The sequence below is a fragment of the Solanum stenotomum genome, chromosome 1, assembly GCF_019186545.1.
Source record: "Solanum stenotomum isolate F172 chromosome 1, ASM1918654v1, whole genome shotgun sequence".
NCBI lineage: Eukaryota > Viridiplantae > Streptophyta > Magnoliopsida > Solanales > Solanaceae > Solanum > Solanum stenotomum.
Window position 1 is genome coordinate 12,733,234 of NC_064282.1, and position 27,346 is coordinate 12,760,579.

The window sequence follows — 27,346 nt, forward strand, 5'->3', positions numbered from 1 at the left end:
AGACTAAAGATTTGTAGACCAAAATATCCATTGATCTTGTGGTCTTGAACATATCATGTGGAAAGATCACGGTGCATTGTATGTCCCTCTTATTGCGTTTTTGTGTCCCTCGTCAATAAATTGATCTATATTATCAACTCTCTATTCTATCACAAGGCACTAACTTGGATCCTAAAACCAAAGCCTTCTTCCTTCACCCATGATAGCAACCATCATGATAGCACTACATATATATAGATTATAAGATCACGGCTCATGATTGAAAGCTACATATATACCATATTGTATCTATACACCCTCAGATCACAACTTAACATATATATCAAAGCCTAGTTAATCTAACCCCCCAAAAGCATCCTTCCACTACAACCTAATTTGACATTAGTTCATATGAAATACTACCATGTATTTCTAAACTAGTTACTAGAAAACAACGTAAACTTAAAAAAAAAAAAAAAAAGTAGAACAACAAAACTCAAACCTTTTTTTTTTTTAAAACCGAAGTAAAAACATCATAAAAACCACAATTTTTTTTTTTTGAAAACATAGTAGAAACAACTAATACAACTAACAATTTTTTTTTTATTTGTTTTAAAAGAATGTAAAACAAAAACACAAAAACCTTTTTTTAAAAAACTAAGTAGAAACAACTAACAATTTTTTTTTTGAAAAGAACGTAAACACAAAAACACAGAAACAATTTTTTTGTTTTGAAAACGAAGTAGAATCGAACAAAAAAGAATTCACTTTTCATCAAACACTTACCAACGGCTCCTACCGCCAATGATTGTCAAGAAATCTCTTTCGGCTAGAAGATCATCGTTAAATTATCTTCTTGCACTTGCTTCTCCCATGATTCAACCTTCTTCTTTATCTCTTCCTCGTCAAACGCTTCGCCGAGAACTTGTTGCTGGGACTTGAATATGATGTTGGCGTAACGTTTCTTCAAACATCGCAACCCGAAGAACCTTATTTTCCTTTTCCAATTTACTAACCTCAATGGTAAGATCATTATTATCATCCGTAGCATCTAAACTGTTCCTCTTCTTCGTGTACCATTATCAGAATGTAACAACAATTATAAGAACACTAATTAAGCTCTAAGATAATGTGGAAGTAAGAAAAGTGAGAAATTAAAAAACTAATAATAAGATCATATTTTATTTTTACGAAAATTAATCCTATTTTGTATGGGAATAGATGCATTAGGTAAGTTTCCAAAGCTAACAAAATTACTTGTCCAAAATTGTATGGGAATAGGTGTAGAAGTTCTTAAACTAAAAAAATTAACTACTTCTTTATTGAACCAAAATATGGAAACTATTGCAACATAACTTATTCATCAAGTATCAAAATCATTTAATGAATTTTATTTTTATTAAATTTTTTAGTAAATTCAAAGTATAAATGAAGTAGTTTTTTTATAAATTTGTTATAAAATCTAATTTGTAGTTTAATATTACGTCCGTTGCTCACTCTCTTTTATTCTCGAGTATGTATATTGATTTTTGAGTCTTCGTTATCATTAACAAAAAAAATTATTCTAAATTATAATTTGGAATCTATTTAAAGGAATTTGTTTAGACTAAGATACAAGAATTGTGACATTGTAGTTGAGTGAAAGAGAAGAAATGTGGCATGCAGTTTTTTTGAATTAGGATAAAGTGAACAAAGATATTGAAATTGTTAATTGTAATGGAAACAAACATCCAAGTAATACATAAATTGGAGAAAGGAGAACTTCAAAAGAAATTAAGCATTCGTTTGATCAGAAAAATAATTTACAGATCGATGGTATAAAATGTTGAATACTATTTGGTGGTGAAAACGGGCACAATCGATTTCTCACAACTTGAATTTTATTATATCAAAGTAAGGACCCGCTTCGATCTTACAATCTTGATCATTAACTTGTTGCTTGCTTCAGCAACACTCTTTACTTAATTAGCACTCACTCTTGTTTTCTTGCTTACTTTCTTGGTTTGTTACTTACTTAATTGCTTGCTTACATATCAAATGAACCACCTCTATTTATAGGAGGTGATAGAACAATTTTTCTACTCTACTCTAGAATATTTCTTCAATTACTTAATTCTAGAACTACCCTATCTAGAACATTTCTAGACTATTCTCTCAAAAAAAATATTCTAGAGATCTTCTTTCAATTCTCTCTAACTCCGGAATATTCTAGATTTTTCTTGCCTTATCTTAAGTAAACAATTAAGTTGGTGATGAATTCTTAACGTAAAAGACTCCCCACACTATGGATATATGTATGTAACTTAAATTCATATCTCCAATCTCATAGTACACACATTATTTATAACATATTTGTATTAGATAACACTATCATTATGTTACATTAAAAGTAGCTGGCCATAATAGAAAACAGGGAAAAAAAGAAATGAGGCCGTTCCTTTGAATCTCTCTCTTCCTTAATAGGGGATAAATGGGCTGCCGGTTGAATCAATTTTGCTAACCACACATTATAGGTAAGGGATAGCAGCCCAAGCTTATAGAATTGTTAATCATTGTAGCAATCGAATGAAAATAACATGAATTTCACGTAATTTGAGGTTATTGAATACTATATTAAAAAGAAATAATTCATCATCATTCAGTTAGGATTAACAGGTCGATAACTCGATATGAAGAGTAAGCTTGAAGATAAAAGAAGAGGTCATTTATTCTTAAGCTTGAATAGCTCTATATTTTATTGCAACATTTAAAAAGTATACCAACGTATGATGTTGAAATTAATCGATTGAAATAGGAGCATTGCAAAGCAATCATACATAAATTGAGCAAAGGACCTCAAAACAAACTAAACAAAAGGGGAAATTAAACAAAACATCTGAGAACATGGAAATGTTGGAAAATTTTGGATATGACAAAATCTGGCCAAAATTAATTAGTCAGATTTTGCAATTATGGTAAGCAAGAAATCTCTGTAGCTTCCATTAGCAACTTCTTGAATTTTTGCAGCCAAGGTACTTCCATATTTGCTCTGGAATTCTTCTTTGATTAGCTTCATATCATTTTCGTCTGCTCTTGTAACTATGACTCGAGTCACTGAGTCTTTAGCAGATTCTTCCACATCCAAACTTAAGGATGCAATCAAATTCTACGCAATCAATGAGAAAAAAATCAAACAAAAAGGGGAGAAATACAAGAATGTACGATATATTTATTCCGTTGGGTGATTGGTATTTACCTTGCTGAAGTATGTTTGAGGTGAACAAAGGCATTGAACTACTTGTTTCAAGATCAAGTCACCATCAAGATCCTAAAGAAGAAAAAAATTGACATTATCAACAATCTTAACTTCTATGAATGGTCAGTGCATAGAAGTTGAACTCTTTTTTTTGTTACCTCGTCCAAGAAGTTGCCTGTCATTTCCTTGTAGTGGCTACAGATGGCCTTAAGATGGAGCTTGCTTCGGATTGAGAGTATCCTCACAATCTCTTCGTCTTCAATTAGATTCTTCTTCTTAGCATCTTTTAGTGCATTCACAAACACCTTAGCCTCAGATTTTGCTAGATCGTCGTTCACTTTTGGCCCTTCATAACGGTAGGTACTCACAAGAGCAACTAGAAGCTGTTAATCACAAGAAATCTGACTTTAGACGAGCCCCACAGAATAATATAAAATAAAAGTAGTGCTTATATACAACTTAAGTCATAAAAGAAAGACCTTTCTTTCGTGAGCTTTGATATGGTGAGCAATGTCTTCCTCAATTGAGTGTTCGAAAAGTGAATGATACGCTTTTCTAGCACCCAAAAGATCTTCAGAGGATCGAGTGCAAGCAGTCTCAATGAGAACATCATGTTGAGGTATTTTCAATAGCAACGCCTCTTTAAACAAACGCGCATCTCTTTCCCATGGGTGCATTGTGTACAACACCACTGCATCCTACAATAAATATTCGACATTTATTTTTTGACGTAAAATGGACATTTCTTATATTTTACAACTTTTTTATACCTTAAGACGCAAAAATTCTTGACGAAGCTGAAGGATATGGTGATCACTCCATCTCTGGAATTGGCGTTCGTCTTCTTTGAAGAATCCAGGAGTGCTTACTCTGTACGATTCCCTCTGATAGCGATTCCATCTCCCCAATGATGAAATGAATAAATTCTCATCCACACCAAGTCCTACAAATTTGTATTTTTATAAAAAAAAAAAATCGAATAAAAGTATCAGTTTCCAATCATAATTGAATTCTGTTAAATTAGGTTTTGGATCTAACTGACGAACCTGAGAAAGCTTTGGTTACAGCTGCAAATTCATTAGCCTCTGACATTTTTTTCTTCTGTTATTTTCTCTGTTTTTTAGTTTTTGTGTAATAAAGAGAGAAGAAAGTTGAGAGTTGAGATGTGGGACTTGTGATTCAATTGCAACTATATTTATACGAGTTATTAGGGGTACTTCTGTCATTTAATCAATTACTAACCGGGTACCTAAGTTTTGAGTAAAGGCGAAAAGACCAAAGTAACCCTCTGTATATAACGTAGCATTCATGTCCCTTTAATTAATAAAGTAATGAATTTAAAATTATAAAGACGTGTCCATTAAATTGTTGCTTGTAACGCCATGCGTTATTAAATTAAACAAAAATAAAAGTCAAAAAGTATTTAAGTACATTATTTTAAATAAATTAAATCTCTATGAAATCTTCTTCATTAATGTTTATTAAATGAAGATATGTATTTTATGCTTTATTTATGTACCATGAGCTTCCCACGTCCTTGTTTAATATTAGTATATTAATTAATGAAGACATCTAGAAGAGTTTAAAGTGATATTACTAGAGCAACTTTCACATATAGCAAATNTGAAGACATCTAGAATAGTTTAAACTGATATTACTAGCGGTTTATTTCTAATCAAAGCAATATTTTGGTTGGAATTTACTTAAGCTGTTATAACTTATTTAATAAAAATCGTTATTGATCAAGTTAATTGTTATCAGTTTAGTTATTTCTTTCTCCCTTCTTGTGATTTCAATAACTTCATTAACGGAACACTTTTATGTCGTCATTGGAGTTTACAACTAGTAATTTATATTGTTTAATTCTTTTCCTTTTATTAAACTTTATTGAAACATGTTTTTTATTCGATGTTTAATATGCAATATGTAATTAATTCTTTTTGTTTTTTATTTGATGTTTGATATGTATTTTGTGTCCTGATTAATTTGAATTCATGTTGCATGAAATTCATGAAATTCGATGTTTAAACTTGAAAGATTGGTCATGAACTAATGAAGATAACCTAAAAAATAAAATGTGGATCAATTTAAAAGAGATCTACCACTACACTACAATTTGCTTCTTGTTCATATGGGGGTTTAAAAGTAATATATTTGAATAATAGAAAATCTACCTTAAATACAATATATTTTTTTGTTGAAAGAATTCACATAAACCCACATAGATCCACCCGCGGATGATCGTTAATCATATAATTAAGGAGTTTATTCTCATTCAATTGTTTTTCATCGGATCCAATGCAGGATTCCCGCTAATAATTGAGGTCAAGTCTTCATATTTTATTTTTAAAAAAATATCACTATATATCCATCATATTTATTATCGTCCATACTATGTCAATCGTTGTCAAGATATTCTAGTTATTTAATTTTTCCCTATGTCCTGTTTTAAAAATGAAAATCACGTGCAGCACAACTGTAAATTATTAATTTGTTTATACCATGAGAAAGTATTATTTTTTTATTTTTTTTTTTATTTGTTATATTTAAGTCGACATAGTATATTTTTTAAGAAGCAAAATATATAATAGTAATTTTACTATATCATTCCTAGTTACTAATCGATCATCTTACTCATTCAAATATGAATTGGAATTGATTGCTATGTAATAATAAGAGCAAAACAAATATAAAATGTAAAGAATTTTTTTGATTTTTTAAATTGAATAAATATTTATTTTTAGTATAGTGAATCAGTAAAGACGGATCGAGGGAGGAACAATCTTGTTGTCCCTATTGAAATCCGAAGAACATTTGTTACTAAATTTTATAAACTTTATTAAAATAATAATTGACTTAAATGATAGTATGGCACGCAATGCTGTTCTCTAATAGAATAAAAATAAAATACAAATATAAGAACATCAAGAATTGAAATTATAAAAATATAATTAATTATTTGTGTGAACAACGAGTAATGGGCACGTCAAGCTATCATGTGAAAGAGATATATGATCCAACATATTATAAGTTACCTTTTCATAATTTGGTTGGTATATATCTAATCTTTCTTGCATTAAAATTTAAATAATGCGTGCTACTCGTTAATATTAATTAGTACTATATATATATATACATCATCTTCAATTCAAGCAAAAAGAGTGTGTTGAGCCAGATAATGTACTTTTTGTTGGAGAAAATTTTAGAAATAGCAAATATAATAGATATAATAAGACTCTNTAATTAATTATTTGTGTGAACAACGAGTAATGGGCACGTCAAGCTATCATGTGAAAGAGATGTATGATCCAACATATTTTGGTTGGTATATATCTAATCTTTCTTGCATTAAAATTTAAATAATGCGTGCTACTCGTTAATATTAATTAGTACTATATATATATATATACATACATCATCTTCAATTCAAGCAAAAAAAGTGTGTTGAGCCAGATAATGTACTTTTTGTTGGAAAAATTTTTAGAAATAGCAAATATAATAGATATAATAAGACTCTATAGCTCTAAGATAATGGAGAAATTCTTGTTAGGAGTACTTTTTTCTTTAATAATCTTATAATCAAAACTAGTAGAGTATCCATTAACAAATGGTTACAAAAATGAAATAGGAGATTAGTTTATTTCTTTATCCCACTGAGATACGTATAATTGTTTATGTAAAACAATAATTTACTTTATATATTTTTCTTCTCCTTTTCAAGTATAAAATTCAAATCATTCACATGATGTATTCATACAAAACGCAGTCCATTAATTTCTTCAACAGTTTATAATTGTATAATATTATTCTGAAATATTAGGCGATGAACACATTCACAGTTTCACACAGGCTTATGCAACTCGTATTCGAATTGATCGTCTGCATACAAATTAATTATTAAAAAAAACATGGAATTGATAAAAATGAGGTTATCTCTTAAACAGTTTTGAAAATGATTTTCTATAAATATTGTTTATCGAACTAAAAAAAGGATTTTAGTTCAATAATCATCTTCAACTCAAAGTATCTATATTTTAGTGTTTAATACTAAATAAAATATTTTTCTTGAAAAACCAATGAGTTTCTTAATTATATTTATTGTTTGATGGGCATTATTGTAATTGGATATAGACGGAGGAAATCAAGAACTATATGAAAGTCAATTTTCGAGAGAAAATATTTTAGTCAATCAAACATTACAAATCGAATTTCAAAACTAACTCATAAGGAAAAAATTGTCCAAAGACATATAACTAATTGGGGAGACTATTCATTATTATTTTTAATCCGATACAGGACTCTATGCTAATAATTGAGGCCAAGCATTCGTAGTTTATTTTAAGAAAAATATTATTAAGTACTATATATCATCAAATTTATTATGTCCATACTATGTCAATCGTTGTCAAGATATCCATGACTAGTTATTTTTCCGTATGCCATGTTTTAAAAATGAAACCAGCGCATAGCAAAATCAATTTGTTCACACCATCAGAAAATATTAATTATTTAACATTCTCTTCATCTACCGTTATTTACATTTGTCTTCATATACAATTTAAAAAAGTAAAAAATATAATAAATAATTTTATTATATCACCCCAGTTATTAGTAATCATCTTACTCATTAAAAGATTAATTGGAATTAATGACTAATAGCAAAATAGATATAAAAAAATAAATTATTTTTTACATTCTAAATTAGATAAATAAAAATGAATATTTATTTTTAATATATAGAGAAATAAAGTTGGACGGTGACCATAAGTGTATTATGTCCTTGTCTCTATTGAAATCCGATGAACACTTGTTACGTTTTAATTTGTATAGAGTTTATTAAAATAATAATTGACTTAAATGACACCCAATATTGTTCTCTAATAGAATTAAAAATAAAATATAAATATAAGAACATTAAGAATTGAAATTATAAAAATATACTATCAATTATTTATGTGAGCAACGAGTAATGGGCACGTACTCAAGACTATCAGATCTTGAGAATCTATGGTCATTTTAATGCCATGTGAAAGAGATATATTCAACACACTATAAGTTACCCTTTCATAATTTAGTATGTATATATATAATCTTTTCATCATTAAATAAATATATCGTGCTAGAAGAAAATCTCTATTGTGGTGCAATAATGCATGTTACTCGTTAATATTAATTAGTACTAATATAGTATATTATCTAACTTCAATTCAAGCAAAAAGAACGTGTTGGGACAGATAATGTACTTTTTTGTTTTCTATAATGTATTCATTTACATCTACCTTTGACCTGATGATATAATATATTACGTGTTTAGATAATCTTCTTCAAGTAAAATTTGGTATTATCTACCTCCTATTGTGAGACCGAAAATAATCAACTAGAAACTATTTAATTATATCTTAAATTAATCGTTTTAAGTTTAAATTAGTAGCCTAGAATGGAGAAATTCTTAGAAGTATTTTTTTTTCTTTTATAATTTTATACGATAATTATATACGATGTGAATCAAACAATCAAAATAAACAAAGTATTAAATAAGAAATGGATATAAAAATGAAATAGGAGGATAGTTAATCTCTTTATCCCTCCAAGCTACAATTGTTTATGTAAACCAATAATTTACTCTTTTTTCTTCTCCTTTTCAAGTATAAAATTCAAATCATTCACATGTTGTATAATTTCTTCAACGGTTTATAATAACAATATTATTTTGATAAACGTTAGGTGATGAACATGCACATTCACACGACGTACTAATGCATCAATTATCTCGAATCTCGATGTGAAAAAAGATTCACACATGAACCGTGCTTTAATTAAAGAGTATTTATTATTCTATTATATAATTTGGTTTTAGCTTTTATGTCTTTTTTTTTTGTTAATTTTCACCCCATTGTCTAAGACACTTATACTTTTTGGGAGTGATTCAAAATAGCATTGGAAATCCATTTTGAAAATTACCAAAGACGACTTCAATTTTAAAGGGTTATGCAACTCGTATTCGAATTGATCATATCATACAATTGGTTGTTTAAAAACATGGAATTGATAAAGATGAGGTTATCTCACTTTATCCCTTAAAACAGTTTTGAAAATGACATTCTATAAATACTGTTTATCGAACTAAAAAAAGGATTGAAGTTCAATAATCATCTTCAACTCAACGTATTTATATTTTAGTGTTTAATACTAAATAAAATATTTTTCTTGAAAAATAAATGAGTTTCTTAATTATATTTTATTGTTTGATGGGCATTATTGTAGTTGGATATAGACGGAGGAAACCAAAAACTATACGAAAGTCAATTTTCGAGAGAAAATATTTTAATCAATCATTACAAATCAAATTGAAAAAAGGGCCACGCGTACCAGGAGAAAATGCAGCGAGTTTGAAGAAAGTAAAATTTCAACGTAGGGGTATTACGGTCTAAGCAAAAGATAAGGGCATTAAGGGGCAGCGAGCTAAAAAAGACGTTTTCCTTTATTTTCGTTTTTGCCCTTTTCTGAGAGGGAAAAATAACTGACAGTGTTTACAGAACAGAAAGAAAAACTTGCAATTTCTGTGCCGGTGAAGAAGAAGAGAAGAAAATGGGTACACTGAGAATCCCAGATGTTGTTCCTTCTCCAACTGAAGACTCTGAAACTCTCATGAAATCCTTCAAAGGTATCTCCATTTCCTTCCTTGCTCTGTTTTTCTCTCAGCGAATTCCCCCCCTTAATGGTTAAGGGCTTACTTCCTTTCTTCAATTGAATCCTACAGTAACTATGTTTAATTTCTGAAAAATATGATCGTGTTTGCGAATATTTTCCATCTACTTTCTTTGCCCTTGATTGATGCAAATATGATCTGCTAATTGCAATTTGATTCTGTACTGATAGACAGATAAAGATTAGCTAATGGTTGTTCCATGCACAGAAAATACTACTCCTTAAATCCTAATAGGCAAATAGCAGTTTGATTAGGGGAAAACAAAGAAGAAAATAGAGAAAAAGATTAAGCCAGGTGGGAGGTGAGTAGGTGGAGATCACTAAGGGGAAGCTTGTAAATTGGGGGAAATATGAATTTGAGGCTTCACTGACCCGTTTTCATTCCGTATCTGAATGAGTGTTCGTAATTTGTTCATTCTTTTGTTTAGGGCTGGGAACTAATGAGAAGTCGGTGATATCCGTGTTGGGACACAGAAATGCAAGCCAGAGGAAGAAAATCAGAGAAACCTATCAGCAACTTTACAACAGGTCCCTTGTTGATGACATTTTTTCTGAATTGTCTGGTGATTTCAAGGTACAGTTTCTTTTCTCACTTTTCTAGACCTAATTATTTCATTCACTCCCGTAATTGACTCACAATTTGATAGTGTTAGCTTACTAGAACGTAAATCTTTACAGGCTAGATTCAGAGCTCGAAATAGCTAGAATCTAGTTTGTCATATGGACGGGTTAATTTTGTAGTAGGTAGGTGTGGCACTTATATACACAATACTTTTGACCTCCTCCTCGCTTTCCGATTTCTTAAACCCAACTGAAGATTTTAGCCTGATACAGCAAACAATTTTCTTTAATTGCTAGTTATAATACCTTAGGAGAGAGACATAGCTTACCTCTTAGTACGTTTCAATTGTGCCTGTCAGATTCCTGTATTTGCAGCAAAATGTAAATTCAGTCTCCATTTGACCATGGTATCTCCCAAGTTTTCAAGTGCTAATTTTACTTTTCATGTGTGACAGAAAGCAGTTGTCCTGTGGACATACGAGCCTTCGGAAAGAGATGCGCGGCTAGCAAATGAAGCCTTGAAGTCAAAAAAGAAAACCATCACCCAATTGCAAGTGATAGTAGAGATAGCTTGCGCATCATCTCCTGATCATCTGGTTGCGGTGAGACAAACATATCGTGGCCTTTTCAACTGTTCACTTGAAGAAGATATCGCAGCAAATGTCCCTATGCCTGTTCAAAAGGTATGCATGGCCACTTCTAGTCACATCTTACTAGCTTAAAGGTACAATCATTTTAACCAACCTCATTTGGTTCTTCTAAAGACACCATAGATCTAGTGGGTTGCATCCTGAGTACTGAAAACATCTTACCTAGATGATGATTCATTATCAGTTTACATAACATGCTTCTGATGATTGCTTGTGAAGTTGAGTTGTGTGTCACTAACTTCTACAAGTTATTGAAATGATGTGGTGCATGGATGTCGACAGGTTCTCATTGGTCTAGTTAGGTCCTACAGATATGATAAGGAATTGGTGGATCCTAGTATTGCAAATGAAGAATCTGCTATCCTTCGTGAAACCATAAGGACAAAACAGTTGGATTCCGATAATTTTCTGTTGATACTCAGCACAAGGAATGTTCATCAGCTTAGAGCAACTTTTGAGTGCTACAAGCAAAATTATGGATTCTCCATTGACCAGGTTACACTTTTTATAAGCTGCCTGCATAACGTGCTTCATAGCGCTACCTGCCCATTTTTCTCTTTTATTTGCATTTTATTCTATCTACTTTTACGATTCTTTTACAGGACATGAAGAGCTGTGGAAAAGGTCTGCTGGAATCTATACTGAAGGTGGTTATCTGGTGCATTGATTCGCCAGAGAAACATTTTGCTGAGGTACTACTCACAGAAACAGTTTCTTTTTTATATTTTGTTTCAAGTATTTTCTCATTTTTACACCCTTTTTTCTGTCAAATCTTTCTGTCGGAAAATCACATACCCCTACCTTATTTTAATTATGTTTAGTGTACAAGCTCATGCTCCTGTTGAATTCTACATCCTAGAGATGAAATTCTCTAAAAGCTAGACCATATATTTCATTTATGTATGTTAGTCCTATCAATTTGCTTATTGATGTTCGGTTACACTGGATTTAAATAGTCATCAGTATCAATGCACCATTGAATGTGAAATTTCTTTATTTTTATTCTTGTGTTGCTTCTATTACCTATATTAAACTGCCAAATAGGGTCATAACGTGTGCAACCTGAAACGAGCTCAGCATACCAGAGAGTTCTCTAGAACTGCTTCATGCTTAGGCCTTACTTTCATGGTTTACAGCATATTATGCCATCCTGCTCGAGTATTTAATATTTTGATCCAGACTGTTTCATTTAAATAGCGTATTTTGGAATATTCAGGTTGTCAGAGCCTCGATTGTTGGTATTGGAACTGATGAGAATTCTCTAACTAGAGCCATTGTAACTCGGGCTGAAGTTGATATGATGAAAGTCAGGGGAGAGTATTTCATCGCGAACAAGACTAATCTTGATAGTGCAGTTATTGGTGACACATCAGGTGATTACATGAAGTTCCTGATGACACTGCTTGGGGCCAAAGTCTAACTGGCTCTCTGGACCTGAACATTGTGTTGTAGTGTTCCAATTCTGTATTTTTACTTTGTATGCTATTATGGAACATTAATAATATGTGGACCTGTTGTGAAAAACCTAGTTGTTGGACAGAGTGAACATATATTTAATTTTGTTGTTTGTCACTTAGTTTTTGAGTAAATTGCTTCTTTCATTCTTTACTCTACATTCAATTTCAAGATGAAAGAAAATACAATTCAATTTATTTTAGATAAGGTCATATACAGTACTATTAAGTTTAGAACAAAAGGGAAAAGTCACTATAGCTGAAATAGTTACGACTAGAGTTGTTGGGTTCTCAAATAGAGAACCCCTCCAAAATTTGGCGTATGCCACTAATTGTAGCGCGCACACGGTATTCTTTAGTAAAAGGCGAAAGAATAGTACGCTTTGTGCTCACTACGTGGCTGCGTGAGAGTTACAGAATCACCGCGCTGCACTTTTATATTCCGACAACCTCGAATTTACTCGTTGTTTATCGATGTGGGACTCTCCTGGTCGCCTCACTTCTTATTTCTCTGTCAAACTTTTGAGGCGTCAAAGTATTGCTCTCTTCTTCTTCACCAGTCATTCAAATAGATCAATTTAAGCTGTACTGTACACTTTGTTAAATTCAAGATTTGATTTCACTTCAGTTTCTTGGTGGATTCGGACCATACCACTGATCCTTTTAGTTACTGCTATTAAATATTTATACATATTCAATGATTACCAATATCCTACACTTTTTAGTGACCATTTACTAACTCATTATGATTTATGCGAATAGGAACTGCAATGATATATATGCCATGGCAAATGGGAAGGGGGGCTGGAGGCAGCAACTTGGTTAGTGTTGTACAAATGTTCATAATCTATAAAAAAAAAAAAGATTATTTCATATTATTACGCTAGAACTTACAAATGATTGAAACTTGAGTTGATGGGAGTCTCAAAAAAGAGAACCCCTCCAAAAATTGGCGTATGCCACTAATTGCAGCGCGCACACGGTATTCTTTAGTAAAAGGCGAAAGAATAGTTCGCTATGTGCTCACTACGTGGCTGCGTGATTTTTCAGATTGACTGTGCTGCACTTGTATATTGCGGCAACTTTTGAATTTACTCGTTGTTTATCGATGTGGTAATCTTCGGATCACCTCACTTCTTTCTTGGAGATTCTGAATGCTTACAAGGTGACTGATGAAATGTCCAAGAGGATGTTTTGGACTGAGCATCTTGAATTTCCTATGCAGGTTTGGTTCTGAACTTGCCCCTGATTGAACACCATAACTCAACTTACAAGTTATGGTAATTGCAGTTTCTAGTTGTTCAAATTGCATCTTGTATGGTAACTTTAAACAGTGGCAGATCAGGATTTAAAGTTAATGGGTTCTGAACTAGCCAACCGAATCTATAGTTCAACTTAGTTATGCATATTTCAGGGATCTCTTAATAAGCATATATACTAGATTCGTCCAAACTCGTATCTAATAGTGTAGCTCTGCCCTGACTTTAAGTTAGACTTAGAATGGCATTGAGTAGTGTGAGACCTCTGAAATTAGTTATCGTCCCTAAATATAAGTATTCCTTGCTTTGATCTCCACTTTAGCTTTGTTTCTGGTATGGCAATCAATTAACTTTGTTGTATCTCATTAATGGAGAAATAATGCAAGATGAAACTGTTGTGAACCAAGTTGACTCCTTGAGGGCATGCCGCATGTAGGACTGATTCAGGTTGGATTATTGGTCCGAATATAATGTGAAGACACAAGGGGAAGTACACTTTTTGTACCATTCGAAAACGTAATGATAAGTTAAATCAAGAAGCCAAAAACTATGGTGTTGAAATTGCTCATTAGAAAAATGGATACACTGACATAAATTGAGTGAAAGACTTGAAAAGAAAAACAAAGGGGAAAACAAGCATTTGAGAACATGGGAACAACTGATGCAACTTTGGATATGCCAAAATCTGGACCAAATAATCAATCAGATTTTGAAATTATAGTAAGCAAGAAATCCCTATAGCTTCCAGTAGCAACTTCTTCAATCTTTGCAGCCAAGGTAGTTCACATATTTGCTCTGAAATTCTTCTTTGATTTGCTTCATGTCTTCTTCTGCTCTTGTAACAACTAGGACTCTTTAGAGATTCATCCACATCCAAGCTTAAAATCTACAAAATAAGAAAGAAAATATCAAAAAGCAGAACAATAGAATACACATTATTCATGATTGGTATTTACAGTCTCACATTCTCTTCATCTTCAACCAGGTCCTTCTTGTTAGCACTTTGTGTAGAGAATTCACAAACAGACTTTACCCCTCCATAACTTGGGGTATTCCTCCAACTTATGGTTTCAAAATGTTAAGACTTGAGTTGTTGGGGTCTCAAATAGAGAAACCCTCCAAAAAATAGCGTATGCCACTAATTGCAGCACACACACGGTATTCTTTAGTAAAAGGCGAAAGAATAGTTCGCTTTGTGCTCACTGCGTGGCTGCGTGAGCTTAACGGGTAAACTGCAATGCACTTGTATATTTCGGCAATGTTCGGATTTACTTATTGTTTATCGATGTGGTATTCGCTTCTCTCTTTCTTTTTTTTAAAGGCATCAAATATTTGTTTACTCTGCTTCTTCCTCTTCACTACTCCTTCAAATATTTATATTATTGAAAATCAATTTTTCCATTTCTATGCAAGTCCGGATCTTAAATTTTCAATTTCTGAGCATCTTGAATTTCCTATGCATGTTCGGATTTTAAATTACATCTTCTATGATTGCTTTAAGTAGTGCGAGCAACTTTGTATCTCTTGTATTTTCCACTTAAATATCAAGCTTAGTTCACACGGTACAGGGCTCGAATCTGTGATCTAATTTATAAGTCCTTCAACTTTCATCACTTGAACTAAACCTAGGGACAATGCAGTGATCCTACATTTTTTAAACCTTTATGAGTAAAGTATTTATAAGTGGAATTTACTTGAGCTCAAAGCAAAGATCGGCCTGCATATTTACTGATTTCATTATTCGGATAGGATAGAATATGGAATAGAAGCTTGGATATAGCAATTGCAATGATTAAATAATGTACTGATGATAAGTTGAATCAAGAAGCTGAAAACTATGATATTGAAATTGCTCTTTTGAAATGGGAACATTGAAATCATACATAAATTGAGCAAAAGAAGATCAAATGGAAACAACTTATGCAACTTTGGATATGCCAAAATCTAGGCCAAATAATTAGTCAGATTTTGCAATTATAGTAAGCAAGAAATCTTTGTAGCTTCCATTAGCAACTTCTGCAATCTTTGCTGCCAAGGTAGTTCCATATTTGCTCTGAAATTCTTCTTTGATTTGCTTCATATCATCATCATCTGCTCTTGTAACTATGACTCGGGTCACTGAGTCTTTAGCAGATTCATCCACATCCAATCTTAGGGACGCGATCAAAATCTATGGCAATAAGAAATTGAAAATGAGAAAAAAAAAGTCAAATCGATTACCAAATTATTTCAAACAAAAAAGGGAGAAATACAGTATGCTGCATTATTTATCAGTTTTGTGATTGCTATTTACCTTGCTAAAGTATGCTTTAGGTACACAAAGGCATTGAACAACTTGTTTCATGGTCAAGTCACCTTCAAGATCCTGAAGAAAATAAAAAAAGATTATAGGTCATCTAATACCAAATGGATAAAACAAAACTACGAACAGTCAGTACATAGAAATTAAACTCTTTTTTTCTGACCTCGTCCAAGAAGTTGCCAGTGATTTCCTTGTAATGGCTATAGATGGCCTTAAGATGGAGCTTGCTTCTTGTCGAAAGGATCCTCACAATCTCTTCATCCTCATCAATCAGCTTCTTCTTGTTAGCATTTTTTATTGCATTTACAAATATCTTAGCCTCAGATTTTGCAAGATCATCGCTTACTCGGGGACCTTCATAACGGTAGGAACTTACAAGAGCAACTAGAAGCTGTTTGTCATTAAAAAAAATTGTAAATTACTAATAGAGAACTTTGAACAAATATCATTAATCGGTAACTAATAAGAATGCTATCACAATTCACATATTAAACTACCCTAATAGTGTAAAGTCAGTGCATACAACTTAAATCCGTAAAATAACAGGTACCTTTCTTTCGGGTGTTCGAATATGGAAGGCAATGTCTTCCTCAATTGAGTGTTCAAAAAGGGAATGGTAAGCTTTTCTGGCTCCCAGAAGATCTTCAGAGGATCGAGTGCAAGCAATCTCAATGAGAACATCATGTTTAGGTACTTGCAATAATAACGCTTCCTTGAACAAACGAGCATCTCTTTCCCATGGGTGCATTGTGTACAACACCACTGCATCCTAAAAAATTTGGAGAGAAGAAAATGATAAGATCACAAATACTTTTATAAGACTAAACTTATATATAGAGCATTACCTTACTCATCCCTACATTGGAAGGAAGGAAGGTAAAGAGGTTGTTTCCGATAATTAACTAAATACCTTAAGACGCAAAAATTCTTGGCGAAGCTGGAGGATATGTTGATCATCCCATCTCTGGAACTGTCGTTCGTCTTCTCTGAAGAATCCAGGAGTGCTTACCCTGTACGATTCCCTCTGATGCCGATTCCATTTCCCCAGTGTTGAGATGAATAAGTTCTCATCCACACCGAGTCCTACAAATTAGATATTTTTTAGAAAAAATGTTTACACAAAAATAGAAAATTATAATTCAACTCATGCCTCAATGTATGCCTTAACAACTTATACACCGGTAAATACTCAATTGCACTAAACATTTCAACATTAGCAATTTAAAATTCGAGCTAAAATACACATCACTTAACTATGTTTGAGAGACATATTTGTATGAATGTACTCATTAATTTGATCTACAATTTCAAGATATTACATGGCATATTTAAGACCACAAAATTAAAGGGCAAAATCAGAAGACTCAAAAATCTAAATTCCATGTACAGTCAAATCAAACAAATTGAAACAGTGAATAGTAAGTACAAAGGGCAAATTGCATTATCAGACACAAAAAAGCACACGAAATCCCCAAACTACACAGATCGGTAGAATCAGATGTAGAAAACAACTTCTCAAAGGAAGTGAAGATCCAGTGAGAGTTTAGTAGTAAAAACTTGAAGAATTCACCTAAAAAATCCAACTTTTAACTCTTATAAACATTTTTAATAAATCAGTTTTAGAAAGAAGAAATGGAAAAGAACCTGAGAAAGCTTTGGTAAGAGCTGCATACGAATTAGCCTCTGCCATTTTTTTTCTGTTTTTTGAGTTTTTGTCTCTTTGTGTGTCTGTGAGAGAGAAGAGAGCTGATAGATGCTGTGATTAAATTCTAACCAGATTTATACGAGTTATTAGGGGTAGTTCTGTCATTTAGTTATTACCGGCCGGTTATCAAACCCGTAAATGACCAAAGTAGCCTTCGATGTAAAATTATAAAGATGTGGCCATTATTTAATTCCTGTACTTTCCCGTTCATCAAATTACAGATTGTAACGCCTTAAACAAATTTTTTTTAAAAAAAAGTCGTTAATTATTTTAATTAAAGTCTAATTTCTATTATTATTTCTTATTAATTTAATGTTTAATAAATATTCGGCGATCTGTTTTTGATGCTTTTATCTACCTTTGGATATTTCCATGTTAGCAATTGGTTCTTTCCTTTTAAAGTGAACTTTTCTTAAAAAAATAACTCTTAAATGCATAATAATAACAAACTGAAAGTTGATCTAACAATGAAAAGTTTTGATAAAATATGCATGCATTTTACACATTTATATTTTTTTTATTGTAACATTTATACGGCACACCATCATTTTTAGATTCTAATATTCTACTATGATAGTAGATTTTGATATTACTCAAGTCCTCATTTTTCTGTTTAAATGGTATTTTCTCATGCTTCTAGCCTACTACCTAGCTACTATTACGTGTCAAATGTTTAATATTCTTATTAAATTTCATATATTAAAATTTTGTTTCTAACATCGCTCAGTAATTTACATGTACTAAAATTTATTTTCTCCGATCTATTTTAGTTGTCGTGCTTATTGAAAACAACTTATTCAAAATAATAGTAAGTAGTAACATTATTTTAAAAAAATCAAAATATAATTAATTATTTATTTTCACTTTTATCTTTACTTCATAAAATGAAAAGAAACTAACATGATAAAAAAAATAGAATAATATTAAAACAAAAAAGAGTAAATAAAGATGAATTAGTCAAATTATTCTTTTATTCAATATTCTTTTTAAAATCCTCAAAAAAAAAATGACAATTAAAATAAAATGAAAAGTACTTTACTATAGTTAATGAAAGTAAAGGGACAACAGAGAAGACTAGCTAGAAGTTGATGTAGAACATCTACAACACGTGTTTCTCCCTTGAATTGTGCTGCGGTGGTGAAAGTGTTTCACCCTTAATCAGAGGTCTTGGTTCGAGCTTTGAATATGAAAAAAATCTTATTGGGAGTGCCATCTCCAAATGGGCCCTACAGTGCATGATCCGAGTTTAGATAGTAATTAATTTTAAATTATTTTATTTTATTATTTATATTTATATAAAGATAGGATAAATAATTTTATCCGTACTCATCTCATGTGGCATACTAAAGGATTCTAAAATTGAAAATTTTCTAACTATTATACCCCACCCTCTACGAGAGAAAAACAATGTTCCCTCCATTTTACAATTTACATTACTTATCCACTTTTATTTTAAACATTTCTTAAGAAGTTATATATAAATACGAAAAATATATTTAAACTAAGTTATCATTTAATTTTTTCCAATACACTTTATATATTGCCCTATTCATCAATGTTAGAATGAACAGCAAAGAATTTTTTTGAAATTTTATAATGTTTTTACAAAGAATTAATTTTAATAGCAAATAATGCTTTTTAATTAATTTTTTGTTAAATTTATAAATTTAAAAAAATAATTTTAACAGAATGAACAAGTAAAATACAAGACGGAAGAAGTGTTAAAAATATATATATTTTTTAAAAGGTCGTTGCACGAGAATCACAAGGCATATTAGGGAGACTGAGACAAGACTCTTCATATAGTTTTTCTTCTTTTATATTATCTCCATCATAATTATTCTTGTCCATATTATGTCAATTATTATCGAGACAGCCATGCACGGGCAGGTTGGTTTCCCTATGTCATCTCCAATATTATAAATTATTTAAATATTAAAAATAAATAATATTTAACAATAAACATAAAATAATAAATTTTTATTTTTATTTTTTTAAAACTAAACAAATAAAATTTGGTATCTACTTTTATCATAGCGTAAATAAGTGAAATGAAAATAAATAGTACTATCAAATATGAACATGAAGACTTGACTTTATAAAGATTGAAAAATCCTATTAAATAAAAACAATTAAAGATAAAGTATTAAAAAATGAGACAGGTGTGAAATTATTAGATTGTGTTGATCTATGTCATGTGTGAAAGAGATATGTGCAACAACTAAGCTATCTTATTATTATTATTATTATTATGGGTAATTGACTAAGCTATCTTTTTATTTGCATGTATCTCATTTGTTTTAGTAAAATAACTAAAAGAGAAAAGAAAGAAAAGAAAAACATTTATTGTTTCACCTTTTTGAAGAGTACTACTCGAGAGTCAAGTAGCTCCCTATATGAATTAAACTAAATCTCCATGAGGAAAAAATGGTAGAACGATAATTAGGGTGACTTTTTTGTGACTCAAATCACAATCTTAAGATTGAAAGTGAAATGTGATTATCATCTAAACAGCCTTTTTTGATTAAATAATACTAATAACTAAAAGTTAAAATCCGCACATTGATAATAATAGTTCAAGGTCCACAATAAGTGTGAAAGGAACTTGTGAACGATATAGCATGAAAATGACTCATCATGATATATAAGTATAACCCCTTCCAAGCTACAATTTATGTAGTACAATAATTTATTTTGCTTATTTCATTCTTTTCAAGTATATAGTTCAAATCTTCAAATCATTCACACTATTCAGATGATCAACTATTATTTTTCCCCTTGAACATATGTTATATAATAATTATTTGTCACTAATTCAGATTTATCGTGGCACATTAAACTCATTTTAAAATAAAAATAATTCCTATTACAAAAATTTAAATCAAACACTTATAATTAAGAATAAAAAAATCTCACTCGTCCCACCAACGCATATCTTAAATGGTACGTTGATGCAGTCCTCCTACCAGCAGGGTACTTAATAGGGACCATTTTTTCAACGGGGTACTTAATTTTGAAAACAGGAAGGACAAAAAGTATCTTCGTCAATATATTTAATTGGATTTATTATTACCCTCTGTCAACTTATAATTGGTTCAACAATACTCCTATACTTATTTCTTGGTTCACATTTGTCCTTATGTTCTCACAACACCAAAAATAATACATATGATGGCATGACAGTGTCCTATTGGTCTGTATTATTTACATATGAATTAAATATAAGGAAATTTCAATCTATTCAATCCACACCCACTCGGATCTGCAAATAATAATTATAACATCGCAATATCATCATATAAATTGAGACAAAAATAAAAATATTTTTATTCAGTACTATCAATGGGTGATCAAAATATTTGCCCACTTGCATTTACCTTTGATCTTGGATGCAGAGGTGGACGTTGCGAGGGCATACGTCCATGTAGATTTTTTTTAATAGACATGTATAGATAATCTAAGAAGAGATGATATAATTAATTGTGTACTTATAATCAAACTCATTTGAGCACATTAGTTGAACCCATCTAATTTTTTTTCTTTAAAAATAATAATATTTTTATCATTTTCAAATTCTAGATTCGTCTCTATGATATAGTCGGATTGAGTACATCAAAGCCATTTTTTGTTAAATGGGACACGTAGGAGATAAAACAATTATTGTTGTATGTCTCTTTTTCTTTGTTCATCTTTATCATATGAATCACATGGGAGACAAAAAGTTCCATCATATTTTACGTTTTATTAATTGCGCAACTTAATTTTACTGGTGAGTGGTGACAGGTGACTGATGAGATGGAACCACCAATGTAATTAATAATACATCGTCCTGCTTATGAAAGTAGGAGGAAAGAGACAAGTTCCATAAGTTCCCAGTGTGATTTCCATTTTATATCCCCATAATATTCAAGTTTTGTTAGAAATACAATATGAAATTAGATTGATACTTATATGTTGAAGTTTATCACGATATGTAAATTGAATTTTTTATGTAATATACGTGAAATTCTCATAAATTGTAAAAATTATCAAAATTTTCTCAATTCTTATAAAATCTTACTAGATGAATAAATTATAGTTCTTAAACAGATATCTAAATATCGATCCTAAAGCATTGCATTGATAAATTGCATATCGTCATGTTTATTTTATAAATAAATATTTGTGATTACAAACTTTCAAATATACATAATTTTATAAAGACACACTAATCAATAATAATAATAGTAATTAGTTATTCTTTAATATAATCCTGTCATATAATACAAACAATCTTTTCACATCGAGCATTAGTCTTTCTTTTGTAAAATTTAAAATGATGGATACTTTTTCTTTTTTTTTATAAAGTATAAACTTTGGGGTTAAGTTTTACATTTATTAAAAAATTAAATCATGATTTAGAATCTCAAATCATGCTTTTTAAAAAATTGAGATTTAAAATGTAAGATTAATTTTGTGTGTATATATATATATTTATTTATTTATTTTGGCTCCTTTTTCCTTTATAAGTTTTCTTTTACTTTCTTAGATTCTTAATCAATTTCTTTCTCATAATATTATTTTATTTTGTTTAGCCTAAACCCATTTTAGACTATTTACTTGTCCCAATGTAAAATGGACAATACTTTACATAAATTTTTGATATAAATAAAGCATTCGTCTAATATCGTTCTCTGAGAAAATATTTCTGATGGGTAAATCAAAGGGTGGTTGTTGAACCCCTAAATAATTCAATTAAATTATAATTACATAATTGACTTCACATTTTTTAATTTATAATTATATCATCTGGATCAATTTTAATTATTTTAATTTTGTATCTTTATTAATATTGTTGTTAGTCACAGTCCACGTGTGAAACCCCAATATTTTAATATGTTACTATTGCGATTATGACTAAGCTCTTTAAATAATCTATGTGAGTGACTTAAAGGTGTCATGTTCTAGACATTTCAACGAAGGGGGGCTTCTTTTTTATAATTCAAGAAAAAAATTATTTCTATTTCATTGCAGATATTGTTAATACTATGTAAACAATTAAAAAAAAACAATAGTAAATTTAGTGCTTTGTCGTCCAAATTTGTTGAAATTTCTTTTTGCCAATGTGTTTCTCTATACTATTTTTTTTATTGAAAAAACTGAACTCAATTTTTTTAGCTGAAAGGAAGACGACGCCCAGCCGATAATACCTAGGCCAATTGGAATTAATAGTATATATTAGCAAGAAGATATAGCTATAAAATAAGACTACATTGGTTTTAACAATTTTGAAATGTTATCCTACAAAATATAATGTTTTGGATTTCAAAAAAGCCAAATATCTAAAGTCCAGAAGGAAGAAAAAAAACAAAACAAAAGAAATAAATGTTGGACGGCAGCAGGAACGGGCAATTGTGTAGTATAAGGACCGAGGTGTGTTTGATGATCGGTTAGAAAGTAAATTATTCATATAAAGTATGAGAATTATTTATAATTTTATGATTAAATATTTGACTATCAACTTAAAATTATGAAGGAATCGATCGATAACTCTTTAAAGTTGACACCTCTAAAAAGAAAAAAAAAGATAGGACCATTACACGTATGAAAAGGAGAAATAATGAGGGAAAGGAGTTTGAAGGAAGTGAAATTCAACGTTGGGGGCATTACAGTCCAACAAAAGATAAGGGTAATATGGGTAGTGAGATTTTAAAAAAGTTGAGGGGTAATCTCTGAGCTACATGTCCTTTCTTTATTTTCCTTTTTGCCCTCATTCTTTCATGAAGGTGAGAGGGAAAAATAACTGAAAGTGTTAAAAGAGAAACAAAGAGCAAAGCTTGCAATTTCTGGGTGAAGAAAATGGGTACACTGAGAATCCCAGATGTTGTTCCTTCTCCAACTGAAGACTCTGAAACTCTTATGAAATCTTTCAAAGGTCTCTCTAATTTTCTCTCTCTTTCCCAGTTTTACTTTCCCCTTTTCATATGTCATATATATGCATGCTGTGTGCGTTCAAGTAGCTTCAATTTTCAACCAAATTTTTCATTACTAATTGAAATTATCTACTCAACAAGTTGTTGAAACAGTTTTTGTGTTGGAGGTGGGTTGGGTTAGCAATGGGGGAGACAGAATTTTCATCCACAGATTCATCTTTTAATATAAATATAGCAAATCTGAGCTGCTAATTGCAATTTGGTTCTGTACCGATAGGAAGAAAGAGATTAGCTACTGGTTGATCCATGTGCAAAAATATAAAATTACTAGTAGCAATTCGATTGGGAAATTTAAACACTCCCGCCTCATTGTCATCCCTATCTGAGTTTGTGTTTTTAATATGTCTTATTGTTGTTCGTTGTTATAAAGACGGAATTAGTTTTGTGGTTGTGTGTAGGACTGGGAACTAATGAGAAGTCAGTGATATCGGTGTTGGGACACAGAAATGCAAGCCAGAGGAAGAAGATCAGAGAAACCTATCAGCAACTTTACAACAAGTCCCTTATAGATGACATCAATTCTGAATTGTCTGGTGATTTCAGGGTACAATCCATTTTCTCACTTTTCCTAACCTAGTTATTTTGTTCTCTTCCGTAATCGACTCACAATTTGATAGCATTAGCTCATTAGAAGTTATTCCATGTAGGTCACTTCACATATTTAACTTTGCTTTTCTTTGGATTCTCGTTTCTAGGAGTATTATTTTGAGGTTAAATTAGGAGGTTTGTGAATATTTGATGTATGTTTTCGTTACTCCTAAAATGGAATAGTTCTTTTTTCTGGAATTAGCCTCTTTCAAAGTGTTTGGGCATAATTACAATTTGAATGAAGATTCATTTGGCTCAAGAAAGTTCTTAACTATTGATCTTTGGCCTTAAATCTCGTGCTAGTCAAAATGACAACATTGTGACATTAGATTAACTTTTAAATAGCACACCTTCTTACTAGAACTCGTAGTCCATTAATTGGATAGTAATTGCTCTTTTCATGTTTCCCTGATAATATTTAGTATCAATGATTGTCCTTGCTTCTCGTTCTCCTTTAATCATTTCTAGTGAGTTAATCATAAGTAGAGGAGTAATCTATGCCTCAGATAGAGATTCTCTCAGGAATAATTTTCAGTTGATTTCTTCATATAGTTACTATTGACCAAACTCTGAGCTCAACTTAAAATTGAGTGCATCATATTTTTAAAACCACCTGATCTTGTAGCTGGTGAATGTGACACTTATATAACCTACTATACTAATGACTTCTTCCTCTCGCTATACCTATAATGCATTATATAATGGTAATACTAATGAAGTTCCAATAATCAACTAATTCCAAGCAAAGGGTGTATGTGTTGGGTAGGGCGGCATTATATCCTAGCTTTAAGGTAGATTAGATTCCCTTGTTTGATGAACCTCTAGTAGGGAAGGGCCGAAGGGGTTGTTAACACTCCTATTTCTTAAACACCAAGGGAAGATTCTAGCCCTGTTACTGCAAACAGTTTCTCTAAATGCTAGTGAAAAGGTGAAAATTTCTGAGATGTATAGCTTATCCCTTGGTATGTTTCTAGAATGCCAATTAGATTACTACATCTGCAGCAGAATGCAATTTCAGTCTCTATATGAGCATGGTTATTCCCAAGACTCCAAGTGGTAATTTTAGCTTTTCATGTGTGACAGAAAGCAGTCATCCTATGGACATACGAACCTTCTGAAAGAGATGCACGGCTAGCAAATGGAGCCTTGAAGTCGAGAAAGAAAACCATCACCCAGTTGCAAGTGATAGTAGAGATAGCCTGTGCATCATCTCCTGATCATCTGGTCGCGGTGAGACAAGCATATTGTGGCCTTTTCAACCGTTCACTTGAAGAAGATATCACAGAAAATGTCCCTATGCCTATACAAAAGGTACATATGATCGCTTCTAGTAGCTGAAGTATACAATATTCTTAACCAATTCCCTATGTATTAGCAGTTAAATAGTACTCTTTCTGATGTTTGCTTTGCTATGTTGAGTTGCATTATACCGACTTCTATGACATGACGTGTTGTGTGGATGTTGCCAGATTCTTATTGGTCTAGTCAGGTCCTATCGATATGATAAAGAATTGGTGGATCCTAGTACTGCAAATGAAGAAGCTGCTATCCTTCGTGAAGCCATACGGACAAAACAGTTGGATCATGACAATTTTCTTTTCATACTCAGCACAAGGAATAGTTATCAGCTTAGAGCAACTTTTGAGTGCTACAAGCAAAATTACGGATTCTCCATTGACCAGGTTACACTTCTCGCAAGCTGCCTATGTAACCTTCCTTTTATAGTGCTTCTTGTTCATCTTGTCTCTTTTATGTGCAATTCATTTTTACTAATTTAATTAATCATTTACAGGACATTAAGAACTGTGGAAAAGGTCTATTGGAATCTATCCTGAAGGTGGTTATCTGGTGTATTGATTCGCCAGAGAAACATTTTGCTGAGGTAATTAAATACGGAACAACATTTGATATATAGCATCTGGTAATTCGTTTTTACAGATCAATGTCAGTAAAGTACCTACTTTTGAATATATTCTTGTATGCTGGAATTGGTCAGGTTGTCAGAGCCTCGATTGTCGGTTTTGGAACTGATGAGGATTCTCTAACGAGAGCCATTGTAACTCGAGCTGAAGTTGATATGATGAAAGTAAGGGGAGAGTATATCATAGCGAACAAAACTAGTCTTGATAATGCAGTTATTGATGACACATCAGGTGATTACAGAAAATTCCTCATGACACTGCTTGGTGCCAAAGTGTAGACCTGATCATTATCTTGTTGTGTTTCAATACTATGCTACTACTTTGTATGATTTATTCGGAAATGCTCTATGCGCATTATTGGGGTGGTTTTGCAGTGAAATGTTTAATAATTGGAGAGTGAATTTGTATATAAGTTTGTGGTTTGTCACTTGTTTTTGAGTATTTAGCAACTTTTATTTTCTTAAGAAATGGACATTGCCGGGAATTTTTATAGCCAAAAGGAAGAAAAAAAGAAACAAGTTCAATAAGCCTACCTCTTTGGGCAAAGAGAAAGTTATGGAAATAAGAGTGGCCCAATGGATTTCCCACCAACCCAGCAAAGAGTGGCCCTATCAAGGCCCAAAAACAAAACTCTGTTTTTTGTAAATGAAATGATCACAATAAAAAGTGCAGAATTGTAAAGTAGACATGGATTTCATCAACACTTTATTTTTTTATCCCCCACCCCCACCTCTCTATTTCCCTTCTCTTTGGGACTTGATTGAATCCAAATTCGCGCTGGGAAGTCTCACATTAGGGTAAAATACTCCTTAACAAAGATAATTATGTACGAAGGGATTCGAACTCGAGATCTCTTGGTTAAGGATAAAAGAGTACTTATCACTCTACCAAAACCCTTGTTGGTAATAAGTTTAAGACTTTGAGCCTGTTGGAGTTTGCTGCTAAAATCTACTTATTTTTAGAAGCACTTTTTAAAATAGCTTTTCAGAAAAGTGTTTTTGAAAAAAATAA

The 27,346-nt window shown here is 31.4% G+C and overlaps 3 protein-coding genes and 3 non-coding genes across 10 annotated transcripts; 1 reads left to right on the plus strand and 5 right to left on the minus strand.

The window, feature by feature from the left end:
* Nucleotides 1–2,786: 2,786 nt before the first annotated feature.
* Nucleotides 2,787–4,325, minus strand: LOC125865157 (annexin D4-like). The gene is made up of 6 exons (XM_049545346.1): nt 4,261–4,325; nt 3,985–4,157; nt 3,694–3,912; nt 3,373–3,597; nt 3,215–3,286; nt 2,787–3,124 (listed from the first exon to the last, which is right to left on the minus strand). The coding sequence occupies exons 1-6, from the start codon at nt 4,304–4,306 to the stop codon at nt 2,912–2,914; spliced, it is 948 nt and encodes a 315-aa protein (XP_049401303.1). The 5' UTR covers nt 4,307–4,325; the 3' UTR covers nt 2,787–2,911.
* A 5,409-nt stretch (nt 4,326–9,734) lies between these two features.
* On the plus strand, nt 9,735–26,762 carry LOC125865116 (annexin D3). 5 transcript variants are annotated; one of them, XM_049545318.1, is made up of 6 exons: nt 9,735–9,878; nt 10,351–10,496; nt 10,939–11,166; nt 11,416–11,628; nt 11,736–11,825; nt 12,350–12,686. In XM_049545318.1, the coding sequence occupies exons 1-6, from the start codon at nt 9,803–9,805 to the stop codon at nt 12,551–12,553; spliced, it is 957 nt and encodes a 318-aa protein (XP_049401275.1). In that variant the 5' UTR covers nt 9,735–9,802; the 3' UTR covers nt 12,554–12,686. The 5 variants fall into 5 exon arrangements, with proteins under 5 accessions (XP_049401275.1, XP_049401271.1, XP_049401254.1 ...); XM_049545314.1 differs by lacking the exons at nt 10,351–10,496; nt 10,939–11,166; nt 11,416–11,628; nt 11,736–11,825; nt 12,350–12,686 and adding exons at nt 24,224–24,369; nt 25,497–25,724; nt 25,883–26,095; nt 26,206–26,295; nt 26,410–26,762 and having other exon boundaries at nt 9,764–9,878; XM_049545297.1 differs by lacking the exons at nt 10,351–10,496; nt 10,939–11,166; nt 11,416–11,628; nt 11,736–11,825; nt 12,350–12,686 and adding exons at nt 24,206–24,369; nt 25,497–25,724; nt 25,883–26,095; nt 26,206–26,295; nt 26,410–26,762 and having other exon boundaries at nt 9,784–9,878.
* Nucleotides 12,873–12,989, minus strand: LOC125853962 (U5 spliceosomal RNA). The gene has a single exon (XR_007445263.1). It is a non-coding gene; the product is annotated as a U5 spliceosomal RNA (small nuclear RNA).
* On the minus strand, nt 13,508–13,623 carry LOC125853958 (U5 spliceosomal RNA). Its single transcript, XR_007445259.1, has one exon. It is a non-coding gene; the product is annotated as a U5 spliceosomal RNA (small nuclear RNA).
* On the minus strand, nt 14,943–15,058 carry LOC125853960 (U5 spliceosomal RNA). Its single transcript, XR_007445261.1, has one exon. It is a non-coding gene; the product is annotated as a U5 spliceosomal RNA (small nuclear RNA).
* LOC125865143 (annexin D4-like) lies at nt 15,662–17,897 on the minus strand. The gene is made up of 6 exons (XM_049545327.1): nt 17,793–17,897; nt 17,059–17,231; nt 16,699–16,917; nt 16,312–16,539; nt 16,140–16,211; nt 15,662–16,016 (listed from the first exon to the last, which is right to left on the minus strand). The coding sequence occupies exons 1-6, from the start codon at nt 17,836–17,838 to the stop codon at nt 15,804–15,806; spliced, it is 951 nt and encodes a 316-aa protein (XP_049401284.1). The 5' UTR covers nt 17,839–17,897; the 3' UTR covers nt 15,662–15,803.
* Nucleotides 26,763–27,346: the final 584 nt, after the last annotated feature.